The following is a 16,590-nucleotide window of genomic DNA, read 5'->3' as shown; positions in this document are numbered from 1 at the left end:
GGGTTTAAAAATCATCTTTTCCCTCTGCACAATAAAGGAATCATCTCTAGGCTTTCTCTTCACTGACACCAGGTCCACTTTCATATGTTTTCTAGGAAGTCCAAACAATACAATTAGATGTGAAAAGGGAATGGAAGAAAAAGATAGACCAGGGTCTCCACAACATAAGTTTCTTAGGACATCTACAGGGAAATCTAATGGTGTGTTTTACTGTTTACCTCTAGGTGACATTCTCCACAAGACTTTACATGTACAGAGTGCCTGTGACAGAACTCTCATCACGAGGGGAGGAAAGAATGACTGCATGGTGAACAATTAATCTGAATCTCTGTCTTACACGTGTGGTCTTGTGTGCAGATCAAGAAATTCCTTTCCAGCAATGTCTATCAAGCCCTGGAAAAGAGAAAGAGGTTCTGAACTTGTCTTCCTAACAGCAAGGTAAATATTTTATCTAAGAAAATGTAGTCGTGTCAGGATACATCCCCAGTGAAAGTCACAGGCTTTCGCAGGCACGGCAAGAGGTTCCACTCCCATCCTGCCTCACCCCAGGCTTTTCATGTAAAGTCTGATGAAAGGGTCTGAGAGGAGTACCTGGAAGATTGTCCTACGGATAATATACATGATCCTTGATTTTATACTAAGGAAATTTTTACCTGTCTCAAAGTCATGAGGAACATGAGGAAGCTAACTAGCCACTGAGAATAGAGCTTGTTCCTTTTCTTTTGCTAGATTAGCTTTTAGCTATCTTAGCGTGTATAAGTGGACAGATTTGTAGTCAGATAGACACGGCTGTGAACTTTCTGGGTAAGAGATACTGGATATATCATATAACCTTCCCAAGCCTGTTTTTCATTTTAAAATGAAAATATAGGCATACCTCATTTTATTGTGCTTCACTTTATCACACTTCGCAGATACCCTGTTTTTACAAAGTGTAGGTTTGTGGCAACCCTCCACTGAGCAAGCCTATTGGTACCATTTTCCCAATAACATTATTTCTTAGATAATGCTATAGACTACAATACAGTATAAACATCACTTTTATATATGCAATGGGAAGCAAAAAAGTTCATGACTTGCTTTATTGTGATATTTACTTTACTGTGACAGTCTGGAACCAAATCTACACTATCTCTGAGGTCTGCCTAAATAAAACCTACTTCATAAGGTTGTTGAATTAAATGAGAGCAGCTCATAGAAGAAACTCAACAAGAGGTGGGTTCTTAACCCTTTAATTCTCTAAGAAACTATTTATTTGATATAACGTGTTTCAAGAAAAATGTTCCTCTAGGAATATAATCTCAACATTACTAGAATTCACCAGTTTGGGAGTACAAATAATATATAAATAATAATACATTTTTAAAACCTATTTCCGCATTCAGATAATACAGTAATTTCTGGGTCTCACCAGCGACGTATCTTGTACTTCTCTCATCTTCATCCAGCCCTTTGCCAGTGTCTGATGCTTAGGAAGATCAGCTTGGGGGCCCTGCCCACCTCTCCTGGTGATAGCTCAGAGAGAACAAACAGGGGGTCTGCCTTCCCTGAGAACCCCAGAGATCCCCAAACTGTAATATCTTCAAGGAGCCAAGATGACTCGACTTCCTCTGAAGACTTCAGTGCACCAGGAGTACACGCCCCTTGTTTCTCACTTTGCCGCTTGGACCACTAGCAGGCACTATCTGTGCCTCCCTACGGATGAAGCTTCTTCAACTTTATCTTAATCCCTCAAAGGCCATTAAGTGAGGACCAGGAAAGTCTGCAGCCCAAGGTCCTCCTTCTTTTTCACATAATCCCACCCTTATGCAAGCCAGTTTCTGCATATTTCAGACTGTCAGTTTCCCAGTTCACCACAGCCATCCAGACTCTGAAACCCAGTTTAGGCTCAGCTGGAACTCTCTCGACAACAACAATTACTGCACATTCTGATTTTTCATCCACGAGAAGTCTGCCTTTCAAATCAAAGGTATAAGACAGCATAAAATGTGTAATATAAATTTATTCTCTGACATTTTCCTCACTGAAGATATTTTAAAACAGATTAAAATGTTATCAATATTTCATGAAAAATACATAGTATAAGAATTTAGATAATACTTATAATATACATGATTTGACCCTGAGTATCTTTTTTATTTCAAACATCATTTTAAAAATAACATAAAAATGATAAGGATTGCCGCATTCTTCATATATCCTGTACCTCATAAATTTTAATTCATTTGGCAGTTCATTTCTCAACTATACATGTTAATGGTATTTGCTTCTGGTTTTGAATGGGAAGAGTATCCATTTTCTGTTTAACAGTGATATTCAGGTCTTCTTTCTCTGCTTCTTCAAGAAAATGCTTCATGCTGAGCTTGAATAGTAATCGAGGGTCTGGCCCAGAAAGTGGTGGGCAATTACAGATCTCTCTAATTTTGAGAGCCTACAAGGAAAGAATACAATACAAATTATACACAAATAAATAAATTTATCAAGATTATTCCAGTAATTCCTAGCATGCTCTATGCAAAATAATTAAATATAAAAAAATATTCTGTATTTCTGGAAAAAAAGGTATCTTATTAAAACACCTGAAAGAGAGCCATATATAAATTCATAGTAAATAGTAACATTTTCATGATTTGTTCATATAATGAGAAATTTGCAAAAACAACTATATTTGCAAGGACTGTCCACTGTCCTGCTGGGGATAAACAAGCCTTCTTGGAGGTTGAAGAATCAGACTTTTTTCAAGAAAAAGAAAACAAAAGTAAATACATATGAACATACAGAAAGAAGACACATAATTGGAACAGTCCAGGGTGGAACTGATGCTAATAACCTAGAAAAGTAAGCAAATGGAAATCATGACAATTTGCAACTCCAGGAAAAATAACATGCTGCAGGGAAAAGAAATGTAATCACAGTATACTATATGGCTCAGCTGTGACTAATGTTTACAGTTTTTAACCAAAATCACAACTTAACTCTATTGGGAAGGAGGAGAGCTGGGTATGCGTGTGTGCAAGCAGAGGCTGTGACATTGGTTAAAGGACCGTTTAGTTCTCATTCTCTATGGGGGACAATAAATAGACAATACCTAAACCCGAAAAGTTAGGAAATAGCAATATAAGGACATTATCTAAATTTTAAAGGGAAAAAAGTCTTAACACCTAAGGTTTTTTTTTTTTTAAAAAAGATATTTAGGAGAAAAAGTTTTTTACTACTTCTAAATTTAAGTGAAACAGGGAAGGGGGCAGTCGGCATTTGGGTGAGTAGTAAAATTCTAGAAATACAAGGTCTCCTTGATAGGGAGAGGAGAAGACTTCAGGACAAGAACTCGAGAAGTCCCATGGGCACTAGGAGAAAGTTCCAAGCAGCAGCAGTGAGTGCAAGGGCCTGAGATGGGAGTGTGACTGGGTGTTTTAGAAGCCAGCACAGCCGCAGCAGAGCAGGGAAGGAGGCAGGAGCAGACTGTGGGATCTCACAACTCATAATATAGATTCTAAGTTTTACTCTGAGTGGGCTATTCCTAATATTTGTGGGGTCCATGGCAAGAATGCAAATGGAAGCTCAGAAACCATATGTTTAAACATCTAAAATGACTACATGGAAAACATTCTATTCTACTTTGAGGAACAGACATTTGAAATGACCCCAACTGCCAGGAACGGAACTCAAATTCCTGGATTTTGGAATGTGTGAGGTTGCAGGGGGTCTACCCCAGCTGCCACCACTGGCCTGCTGCTCCTCCCTTTTCCTCCCATCCCTGCTTACCTGGCACTGTGACGGGTCCTGTTTGCATGTATCCAAGGGGAGAGGTCCACGCGGGCCCTGGAAGCAGCCTCAAAAGTGCTTGGGTGAGGATTCCATTATTCCAAATATTAGCGTGCCATGTGGTGAAGGCGCAGGTTCTTAAGTGGGTATAGTTCCTTGGGTCCCACAGGAGAGAGGGGGGTATGCAACCAGAGGCAAGCCAGAAGAGTGTATTTCATATTCAATGGTTGAGGCCAGGGCAAGAGCTTGGCTCTAGGAGAACTCTGACTCTGAGTGAGGCTAAGGAGTTACCATAATAAACTAGAGAGGAAAAAGCATTAAAGTGAAATTCTTTGGTGATGGTGACAGGGGCCTTGTCTTATTTTTCTTTTTATCTCGAAATAGATGTAATGTGTATCTTACATCTACGGAGTGTTCAGTAAATATCTGTTAAAGTAAACTGAACTGAAAATACAAGAAAATGTTGCCCAACTATATAGCACTGAAGTAGCAGAAAGTCAGACCCTCAGCCAAATGGTGACCCACCGTCCAAACCAGGATAGCTCTGAGAGTGAAAGGAAATGCTATGAAAGGAAGATTTACACTGAGACATCAGGCAGAAACTGAGACGGTCCTGGCAAAACTGGGACACATGGCCTACTCTTGGTTAACTCCTTTACACCCTTGTTGAGGTTCCTTCCCCCCATGAGAAGCCAGTCTGTCACGGCCGCTATATCACAGGCTCAAGGCCTGCACTGCTATCAGTGTGGAGTTCAGCAGGTAACAGCTGGCACAGCAGTTTAGCAAGGAGAGGTGCAAAGCAGCAAGCACAAGAAGACGAGAAGGCCCTCACCTACAGTCTATGTTCCGTAAAGCTCTATTTCCCTTAAGTTATTTTCTTCAGAATTTTTACACTCAACACATACTTAGGCCACACTAGAAGATGCTGGGTACACACTGATCAGAACAAAGAGTCATGATCCCTGCCCTCACAGAATTTACTTTGCATTTCTCTATTACTGGGCATCTGAATTGTTTCCATAGTTTTGTTTTGCTATATTTGGCTTATATCAACCATCACGCTAGGAAAACTTTTGTTTAAAAAAAGATTTTTTTTTTTAACCTCTATTTACTTGAAGGACAACCCCACCCCCACCCCCCACCCCAACAGACTGATCTGATCAAAGAGTAAGAAAGAAAGAATGATTTTTATTACATAGGACCAGACTGTTTTCACCAGAAAGGCTCTATCAACTTATAAATTCATCAGCATAAGGCACACCTGACATCTGAGTTATTCGTAATCAGTATAGTGTAAGATTTCATGATTGTTATCTAGATAACCACATAATTTTTAATCTTAGGATCCTCAGAAATCATCTGTTAAATTTTACAGAGAAGGAAATTGAGCCCTAAACAGGTTAAGTGACTGGCAGGAAACAAGAAACTGCTCAGTGCTTGTTTATTTACTTGTACTTGCCCAAACTAAGAAGCAACCAGGATGTCATTTAGTAGGTGAATGGATAAATAAACTGTGTGACAAGCTGACAATGGAATATTACTCGGTGCTAAGAAGAAGCAGTCATCATGCCATAAAAAGACATGGAGGAACCTTAAATGCATGTTCCTGAGTGGAGGAAGCCCATCTGAAAAGACTATATGGTTTATGATTCCACTTACAATATCTAGCGTTAGTATGGAGATACTAAAAAGGTCCACGGTTGTCAGACGTTAGGGGGAAAAGAGGGATGAACATGCAGAGCAGAGTATTCACAGGACAATGAAAATACTCTCTGTGGTACTATAATGATAAGCACATGTCATTGTGCATTTATCAAAACTCAGAATGTTCAACACTAAGAGTGAACTGTAAAGTAAGCTATGGACTTTGGGTCACAACGATGGGACAGTGTAGGTTCATCTGCTCTAACAAATGTAACCTTTGTGCTAGACTGTGATAGCAGGGGAGGCTGTGTCAAATGCAAGCCAGAGGTATACGGAAAATCTCTGCACCTTCCACTTAAGGTATGAATGCTGTGGTACCTTCCATTTGCTATGAATCCAAAATTGCTCTTAAAAGTCAGAGTTTGCTTTTTAAAAAGCTGGCATGGAAGTAAAAAGTCCTTCTAGGAAAAAAGAGATTAGAACCCATTTTTGTTGTTGTTGTTGTTGTTAATATTTTTGCATTACATGTGTTTGTCCTAATTTTTTTGGCACCAGAAAAATGTTTCCTGAGTAAATCTTTTCTGGATAAAACATACTTTGGAGATGTCTGAGCTACATTCCTTAATTTCTAAAAAAACTAAACTTCATAAAGGCTTTCTACTACTATTTCTTCATGTGTGATTTTTTTTCCTCCTCTACCTATCAAGCAGAATTCTGTTATATATCTATTCCCAACAAATCTTCACCCATTTTGCATAGTAAGATTTTATCACATGTTGGTAAAATATTCTTTGTTCACCTTCCCTTTCACATTTATTTTATATTTCATGGTGTCAACATCTTTTATTTTTATAAATTCAAATCTACCTTGCCTTCTTCCCTTTAAAAGTAAGAAACATCTTCTCACTGTACAGCTAGAATACGCCTTTCCATTTCCTTTACTTTTTCTTTGTTTAACTTCATGCACTGCACATAATAGGTACTTAATAAATGCATGCTGAATTTTAAACAAACATTATAGAGCACAAGCTATGAATAAATCATTATGATAAATGTCACAGGAAAAACACTTGTAAGAGTTTACAATCTACAAGAAAGCAGGAACATACTCTAATAGCAAGAATATACAGTTCTAAGAGTCCCATGGAAGATCTGGGTTAAATACAGAATTAGCCAGCCTAAAGATTCCAGCTGGGAGTGGAAGGAATTAACGTTTACTGTTCACTTTCTATGTGCCCTGCACTGTGCAGGTATTTTACATGTTATCTAAATTGGTTATGCTTTGAGCCACTTTTGAAATCTTGAGCTCAGTGTAGAACACTTATCATTCAAGTGTCTTATAAGGGAGAGAGGGTAGGAGGTAGGACCTCACCCACACAAATATACAAGTACATACTTAAAACATCCAGGAGGTACTGCTATCCCGGAACACTGAATGTTAGATTAGGTAGTTCCCTCAAAGTTAGGTAGGTGGGTCGAATTAAAACCCCAAACTTCTTAGACTACTGCTATTTTTTTCACTACTTTCTATAAGCATCCTTTCCCCATTATGAATTATTAATTTGTTTTATGCTAAACTTCTATGAGAGAATATAACTGTTACTCAATTGCACTGCCCAATTTTTCTATTTTTAATCCAGTATTCTATTACTTATCTTTCCTATTATTACCCATCACACAATAACTTAACAAATATTCGCTAAGCATTTCGGAAACAATCCTGTGCACTATGGATACAGCAGAGAAGAAGGGCCTGACATTCTAAAGGAGGGGACAGAATAGACAAGTACACAAGGGAACTTAAGTGCAAGAAGATATTACCCAGTAAGTTGTGCTAGACAATGACTGCATGCAAGAGAAGACATTTGAGACTGAAGGATCAGGAAAAGCCTCCCCAAGGAGGGGACATTTGTGTAAAGAGCTGAGGGAAGAATGTTCCAGGTAGAGAAATCAGCCAACAGCAGAGTTGTAAGGAGAAAATAAGCTCCACGTAAAATAGCTGGAATCATGGAAAACCTGAGGAGAGCAACATGTGAAAAAAGCTGGAGAAGCAGGCAGGGAGTGGTCAAATTACATGATTTTAAGATTGAATAAGGAGTTTGGATTTTTATTCAAAGCTAAATGAGAAGTCATTGAAAGATTTTAACCATGGAAATGACATTAAAAAGAGCATTCTAACTACTGTATTGAAAATATGGAGTTCCCATCATGGCTCAGTGGTTAACGAACCCGACTGTATCCATGAGGACGCAGGTTCGATTCTTGGCCTCCATCAGTGGGTTAAGGATCTGGCATTGCCATGAGCTGTGGTGTGGGTGGCAGAGGCAGCTCAGATCCCACGCTGCTGTGGCTCTGGCGTAGGCGGGCAGCTACAGTTCTGATTCGACCGCTAGCCTGGGACCCTCCATATGCCACAGGTGTGGTCCTGAAAAGACAAAATATGGATTAAAAAAAAAAAAAAAAAAAGGTTGTTAGGGATTGAGTTGAAACATTGAACAAGAAAATTAAAATAGGAGATCTGACTCCAGTGAACCTAGGGGAGAGATGATGGTGGCTTTGACTAGGGCAGCAGCAGTGTTAACAGAGATCGCTGCCTGGTGGAAGAGGTCAACAAAATTTTCTAGTCAGAGGGGAAAGGAAGAGAGGAATTAAAGGTGAGTCCTAAATGTCTTCCTCTGTGTTTACAGCTTTTATTATGCTACCCGTGCATCTAAGGATAACTGACGTGCTCACAGTAATTAATTACTATTAAGCAGTACTGTCTTGTTTGCTGGTAATGACACCGGTCCATAAACCCTTTTAAAGGTGTTGTTCTTTTCAAATTGTCAAAACAAAATCATTTTTGCTTAGAAAATGATTAACATTTTGCTCACCGAATAATCAACAATGTTCCTTTCTATAGTCTGATGTTAGAATTAATTATTCACTGAACTTTGAATTATTCACTAACTCTTTGAACTTTTGAAAAAATTCTCCAGAGTTAATCTCCATTGGGACTAGTTGTCCTTTTCTTTGCCAATTTGTTATGACTCTTTGGGTTTCTAATATGCTTTTTATTTATTTAATTACACCTTACCTCCTTCCTTAAAAATTAATCTGAGGAGGTTCAGTCTTGTTATAATTTCTACTTCCCGCTGCATCCACTTTGGCAATTCTCACACACCCACACTTACACATGCACACACTTTAATTATTTCTGATTTCGACCTGGCCCAGTAATTAATATCTAACATTCTCCTAAATAGTTTGGTTTTCCTGTGTGTTAATTATTGTAGCTTCTCTCCTGATCATATTTATATTTTATTGTCTAATGATTTTCACATTGACTAAATTTCCCAAAGAACTAACTATCATTTTGCTTATTTTTGGTTTTTATTAATGGAATTTTCCCTGTCCAAGGCACATTACTTCTTTTCTCTTTTTCTATATTACTCATGCAGAGATACTTCTTTTCTCTTTTCCTATATTACTCATGCAGAGATTTAAATGGATAAAACTTTCTTTATATATAGGTTTGACAGCAACCCATGAAAATATAACTACATCACTATTCTGACTATTTATGGATTTCTCTCTTGCCTTATACATACACATTTGTAATTTTCATATGGTCAAACATCTTTTAATTTTTACTGTGTTCTGACAATTTGAACCGTAAATTGTTTATATTACATACACAAGTTTTTGTCCAAGAAAGTTATTTGACCAATATTGTTATAAAAGATTTATGCACATTTGAAAAGAAAATACACATCTAATTCCAAGCATTTAATGTCAGTTAAATCTTACTTTTTGTACATTCAACTCAATTCTTTGTTAGTTCCTTAAGTGATCTGTGATTTTCTAAGAATAGCAGGGTGTGAGCTATAATCACAATCCTACGTAAACTAAACTATATATTTTGCATAATTCTTGCATGCCAGTGAATTTTGGAAAGAAGCACTAGTAGTGCACTTTACTGACATTTTTTTACATGTTTTGTTTATTAAGGGATCTTCTGTTTTAAAGAAAAGTTGGTTTGGCTAGATACCATAGCAAAGTGTATTAGTTCAATTGTTTTTTGTTTGTTTTGTTTCTTTCTCACTTAAACTCTTACACTTCTCCGAAGTCTGAAAAGTCAGATCCAAAGTCATTCTTATTCTTAAGCATTTGAAATTTTTTTCTTTATGCTTTGGCATCCTGTAAGAGCCTTCCTTTGTAATAAAGATTAAACACTTGATAACTTTAGGAATGTTCACATCTGGCCTTTCACGCATGATGCTCTGAGATTCTTCTAGAAACCTATCTTGAGAAATCAAAAAATGTGATATAGTAACCATACTCAAGGAAACGAAGACATGAATGAATGAACTGATCCTTACCACTGTTACATGGCAGCCTGGATTTCCTCTTGCCTTCAATATTCTTCCATTTTTTCAGACATTACTTTTTAGCTTTGAATGTTTTAATTTGGTTGTGTTATGTTCCTCTATCTTCAAGCATCAATAAGTCTTCGCTCTGGGGCATCAATTTTGCTCTTTACAGCCTCTAGTGGCAGTTTTACAGCTTTCCTGCCGTATTCACGAGTTTAGCAATATTCTGAAATGGATGTATCTTACACTTGAGAAGTGGTTCTTTCATCTTCTGCCACTCTCCATGTAGGGAAATCAGCCTTCCCATGGCAGCTTCAGGTGGTGTCACCTCTGAAGTTCTCCTCATCACTCAGGCCATCCCTCCAAAGCAGTACAAATTTAAAAACCTGAGACTTAAGATTTGGCTTTGTTTTTTAGATTTTTTTACCCCTTGAAGCTTATCTTACTGGGGAAAATGGACAGTTCAGGGTACTTATTCTCGTTGTTATTACTGTTGGATTTAGTTTAGATGAGGGTCCTTGTGGTGTTTATAGTTAAGGATACTCAGAAACTACATAGTCTTTTAAAGACAATTACCTATGATCACCTCTCCTTTCTTTTCAACTCTTATGCACTCATCATCATTTAGATTTTTATAAAATCCCTCTTACATACATCTTAAATCTATTCTTGAATAGAAGAAAGATGTGGCTGCAACATCTTTTACCCCATTAGAGTTGACTTGGCTGGTCTGAGTTTCTTCTTCACTGCTCATAGACTCCTCCTGAAGACACACATTCAGCTTAGCCTTTGAGACAGAGGAGGATGATATTTCCTCAATCAAAAACATTCCTCAGGTTGCTGAAGAACTCCCTCTTTCGCAGAGAGCCAAATCACTATCCCACAACCACTTGTTGGCCATAAGGGGGAAAACCACGTTTCCAAAGCAAGTAACCAGTTAGGTCATCACCTTCCAAACTCCTGATCAAATGCGGCATCACTAAATGTGGAGCAGCCAGATTAAAAAAATCCTAATGTGAAGCAATATGAAGCAAAGTTGTACCACCTATAAAATATTCTTGCTAAAATTTAACTTCCATTTATAGGTATACAGGGAAAGAAGTTAGTCAATATCACAAAGAAGCAACCAGATAAGTCTAGAATGTGGGACTAGATTTATTCAACAGGTCAATGGCATGTTTAAAAACAAGCAAAACAAAGGGGAGGGGTACTATTCTAAAGTCAGAAACTGAAGGGATATAGCAACCAAATGCAATGTATGAGTCTTAACAGACTGTGATTTGAAAAAAACCAATCGTAGAACTATATTGTAAGACAGAGAAATCTGAATATGCACAGGATATTTAATTTTATTAAGGAATTACTTAATTTTCCTAGCTATGATAATGATATGATTATGGAAGAAAATGATACTACTTTCTAAAATGCAATAGTAATTAGGAAGGAAAGCCCTCATGTCTAGAATTTGCATTAAAATACCTCTGGGGAAAGAAATAAGAGAAAGGTCAGATGAAGCAAGTGTATAAAAAAGCTGATACTTCTGAATTGAGTAAGTAAAAATGGGGGCTCATTAAATTATTAAAATTATTCTCTATCTTTACATTTGTTTTTATAATTTTGTAATCAAAAGTAGGAGTTCCCTTGTGGCACAGCAGGTTAAGGATCTGACATTGTCACTGCAGCGGCTTGGGTCGCTATTGCAGTTCAGGTTCTTTCCCTGGCCTGGAAACTTCCACATGCCACAGGTTAAGGCCCAAACAGAAAACAAAACAAGCAAAAGAAAATTTTTGTAATCAAAAATAAAACTAAAAAAAGTTCTTAAAAAAAAAAAAACCTTTCTCCTCTAACATTTTGGCATTTCTGTAACTTCATTCTTGATTTTACATCTATTTCTTTAGTTCTAAAATGCTCACGAGAAGCTTAAATATTTCTCCTGAAAAATGAAACCAGTCCCTTTATACACTCTCAATTTCCAAATGTCTCCCGTAATTTCTGAAGGCAGACATGTACTTTTCAAAAGATCTAGAATATTAGTATCAAATCAATAACCTCAATGCAAAAAACTCACCAGAAATAAATTTAACAGAAACTAATGAGACTAGTAGGTTACCACTTAAGGAGAGAGAAAACAGAAGAATACCTATATAGCTACTTAAAAATAACAAAACAAGAATTTATGTTTATGTGTTAGTCTGACAGGATGATTTGATTGGTATCTACTTGGAAGGCAATAATAAACAAAAACAAAGAAAACTGTGAAAAAGAATTTGAAACGGGCATAAAATATAATGTGGTGTCCCGTCAAGTGCATCTTTGGATCATCTGCATTTCAAGGCCTTAGAGCTATTTTATCACTCTGTATGTTACAGAAAACTTGAAGCAATGCAAATGAAACTTGTCCACAGAAAAAGAAACGAACTATGTCTGGTGGAATGCAACCAATTATTACCTTCTGTCAGTTTTGCTCATATTTGTATATTTTACACCATCTGAGATAGTTGTAAGCTATTACTGGCTCCCTCATTAATAATAACCAAATTAAATTTCAGATAGAGTTCATTTTATATTTGTATAGGTCATGATTTTACCTTAAAAATACTTTTTTCCCCCTCTAACTCATTTCTTTTCTAAAACTGCAATGGGGAGTGTAATTTTTTTTTATTTATTTATTTATTTTTACAGCTGCACCTGCAGCATATGGAAATATGGAAGTTCCCAAGGTTGAATTGGAGCTGCAGCTGAGGCCTATGCCACAGCCACAACAATATCAGATCCAAACTGCACCCGCGACCTATGCAGCCTGTGGCAACACCAGATCCCTAATCCACTGAGTAAAGCCAGGGATCGAACCCACATCCTCACAGAGACAACGTCAGGTCCTTACCCTGCAGAGCCACAACAGGAAATCTGAGTCTGACTAATTTTTGAGGTGGTCTAAGGTAAGTATAAGTAACTGATAATTTTAAGTAAATAAACATAAAAAATTAAAAATTAAAGCCATCTTGACACAGAAAAAATTATCCCCTGAAATGATAAAATAAGAAAATGTTTTCAAATAAAATTTTATAATCAACCATTCCTAACATATGAGAATCGTGTATTAAGAAATGGCTGTATTTATTCCCAGTGACAACTGAAGTAATTATAAAACTGCTGATATGTATCAGAATTCTTCTAGGTACCACATTATCAAGTAAAATAGCAATTCTTATTCATAAGAAATAAACTATAATAATTAAATTTTAAAAAGAAAACAAAAATAATGCCAAAGAAGCCTGTGATTAGATGAAAAGCTTCCTTTGAAAATAGAACCCAAGACACTTCAAGGGAAAAAAGTCACCTCCATTTTTTAAACATGTTTTTCTAAAAATATCATTACTTTTCTCCCCTTTCCCTCAAAAGTGATTTTTTTTCCAACAACCCATTTATTTCAGCCTCAAGTAGATACACATCATATGCACCATAATATTTTTTTAAGATTTTAGACAATGTTACTGTCAGGCTTCCTGGCTTTATAGGATTCAGAGGCCAATTCAATTACGGTAGCTGCTATGATATTTGCCTTTTCCTCAACACTCCTCATGACAGACAAAATGAAATTCTGCAAGGTGAACAGTGAATGTTTGTGTGCATTGGCAACGACGACATTTCACGTCATGTTAAACACTCTCATATTTTCTACTCATGAGATGTATAATATTAATGATTTATGCATTTACTTTGTCCAATTATAAATGCTTAAGAATGATTTACACATGAGTGAAAACCTCCAGCCTCCTCAAAGTTCAAAGAATTTGAAATAAAATGAAATTAAAAGGAACACATTTATAGTCTGCCATGGAGTGATTCTCATATCTAAAAATTAAATGCAGTAAATTTGAAACTCAAGAATTAAAAAACAGTTTACAAATAAAGCTGATATTAAAAATTCTAAGAACATCAAAAAATAAATCCTATTAAAAATCACAATTACAATGACATAACAGCAGATAACTAGTTAAGTCCAAATTAAATTTTTTTTCTACATATTCCATTATCCTCCATCCCCTTCCCTTTTGCCAAGGAAAGGATGGCACAGAGTTGGTGAGAGAAAAAATAATAAAAAAAATTCAGCATAAATGCTTTCAGTTGTAAAATAAATCTTTCAAGTAAATTTCGACCCTGGGTTATCATACAATTTCTCTTATTCAGATCTATTCGTATTGTGTAACAATACTTACAGAAAGAAAATTCAATGAGGTATCTCTTTCAAGGACAATGTATGGTACATATAATTTGAAATCTGAAATTACCACTATAATCTCAAAACTGTCATACTATTAAACATCAACAGGTTGACATAACATCTGTTCTTCAATTTATCACCCAAGTTGTTATGGTAACCAAGTATGTGGGCTATGTGTTTCCTAAATTTAACTGATTTTTTCAAGTAAATAAAATTATAACGTATCATATTATTAACTACAAATAATAGTATTATTATAACCCTATATTTATCCTTTTTAAATGCTAGTGGATCACAGGATTATATTTGGGCATTTATACACACTTTATCTCAGAATTCACATTTAGAAAAGCATATACTTTTTTCTAATTTGGGGGTGTTTTCTTGATTTAGAAGCAAAACAAAACAAAAAGGAACCAATCTATTTTCAAAACAATACACTATACTAAAACACTCCAAAATTACATGATTGCACTGCCTTGTAGGAGCCGTGGATCACATTCTTTTCAAACATAATTCAGACCCCGTTCTCTTCTAGTTCTCTGCTTAAAACCCTCCACTGGTGTTCCCTATCTAAGCAAAAGCCAAAATCCTTTCTTTCTGCAGGGCAACAAACCCACCCCCTCCATTTACTGCATCCAGATACACCGGTTTCCTGCTGGTCCTTGACTACACCAGGCTCACTCCTGCCTCAGGGACTTGGACTCACTCCGCCCTCTGCCTGGAAGGCTCTTCCTCGTAGACAGCCATGTGACTCACTCTCTCACTCATTTCAAGTCTTATTCAAATACCATCCTCTCAGTGAAACGTTCTTGGACCAACCCCATTTCAAACAGCTATTCCAGCGCATGACCACCCCTGCTCACACACTACCTATCAGCTATGGAATGAACTGTGACCTCCCCGAATTCATATGCTAAGCTCTAATTTCCAGTGTGATAGTACTTAAAGATGGGGCTTTGGGGAGGTAATTATGTTTAGACGAGGTCATGAGGATGGGGCCCTCATGATGTCATAGTGTCCTTAACAGAAGAGGAAGAGACACTAGTGCAATCACTCTCTACCACATGGGACACAGCAAGAAGGCAGCTGTCTGCAGCCATGAAGAGACACCCCAGAAACTGAATCAGCCAGGACCTTATTATTGGACTTCCAGCCCTCAGAACTGAGAAAAGGGAATTTCTGTTGCTTAAGACAGAACCTTGATCTTGTACTTCTAGCCTTCAAACCTATGAAGAAATGAGTTGCTGTTGTTTAAGCTTACCCAGTTAATGGTATTATGTTATGGCAGCCCAAGCTAACACACAATACCTCTTCCTTTATTTTCCTCCCTCTCATTACTAACATACAATATATTGGTGATTTATTCTGTACGCTTCTAATTTATTTTACTCATTGTCTGTTATCCTTTACTGCAGAAGACGTGGGCAGACTTTTTTGTCTCTTTTGTTCACAGCACCTACAATATCTACAATCTGGCACATAAGAGGTAATAAATATTTGTTGAATGCATAAAGTATACATTTAAAACATCTTAAATGTTGATATGCTACAGTAAGAAATAATATACTTCTGTGATAATATTCAAGGAATCAAATATATATCTTTAATATATAAAAGATTAAAAAATGTGTCTTCAATAAGTTAAATTTTAAAAAATCAAAATTAGTAAGATTCATATTCTCATAGAACCAAAGAATCTTATTTTCCTGATTTTCTTGGTCTTTTCTCCTCCTACAAACCTGATCTGCTTCAATAACTGTCCTCCTCCTACCAATTAAATGTGGAGTCCACCTAATGATCCTGTTAGCTGTCCGGGGTCATTTTCTCTGCTTACTTTCTAGGGGAGCTCACCTAATCCTCCTCCTGAAATGATCACCTTTTTTGGGTGACTCTGAAATCCTCTTCTCTGAGTAGACACCTCTGTGTTCTGGTGCTATGTTCCCACCTACCTTTGAGATGGACATCGCCTCATGCACACTGTCAGAATATCAAACGACAGGAGCTTTAAGTAGAATACAACATTGTCCTCACTAAAGTGCGAAAAAACCTTAAATAAAATCTAACCCCCAAAACCTAGTCTTTAGTAGTACAGACTCACATAACTCTATATATCGCCTGAGGAATTGCTTCTTTCATTACAGAAATTAGACCTATGATAGTAGGGAATTCCAATCTCTGAATTATGACTATGTATTCTAATTAACAATATACTCCTGCACTAACTATCAGTTTCACTTCAACCCACTGAATTATTCCCAATATTGTAGTAGAGTTTTATTACTTTCAAATTGAATTTAATCACTTGGGGGGAAAATACAAGAAATTATATGAGGCTTCAAATTAAGTTTCTGAACTAGGATAGTTTATTTTTAGAAGAAAAATATCTCTCTTTTTTGTCATTGGTTTCCAAATAACATATCTGTTTCTCCAACCATTTTCCTTCATACGCACTAATCAACTCATTAATATTAATACTATCATTATTATTAGTCTTTTCTAGGGCCACACCCACAGCGTATGGAAGTTACCAGGCTAGGGGTTGAATCAGAGCTGCAGTTGCTGGCCTATACCACAGCCATAGCAATGCAGGATCCGAGCCAC

The 16,590-nt window shown here is 36.7% G+C and overlaps 1 protein-coding gene across 3 annotated transcripts in view; it reads right to left on the bottom strand.

The window, feature by feature from the left end:
• Window positions 1-1,235: 1,235 nt before the first annotated feature.
• Window positions 1,236-16,590, bottom strand: part of OMA1 (OMA1 zinc metallopeptidase) — a 69,253-nt gene continuing 53,898 nt past the window's right edge. For all 3 annotated transcript variants that reach the window (XM_047788896.1, XM_047788897.1, XM_047788895.1), the window contains exon 9: window positions 1,236-2,431. In XM_047788896.1, the coding sequence (XP_047644852.1) occupies window positions 2,234-2,431 (198 nt within the window). In that variant the 3' untranslated portion in view covers window positions 1,236-2,233. The remainder of the gene's footprint in view (window positions 2,432-16,590) is intronic.

The sequence above is a fragment of the Phacochoerus africanus genome, chromosome 8, assembly GCF_016906955.1.
Source record: "Phacochoerus africanus isolate WHEZ1 chromosome 8, ROS_Pafr_v1, whole genome shotgun sequence".
NCBI classification, from domain to species: Eukaryota; Metazoa; Chordata; class Mammalia; order Artiodactyla; family Suidae; genus Phacochoerus; species Phacochoerus africanus.
Note: the sequence above shows the minus strand (reverse complement) of the source record. Positions and strands in the feature narration are given on the sequence as shown.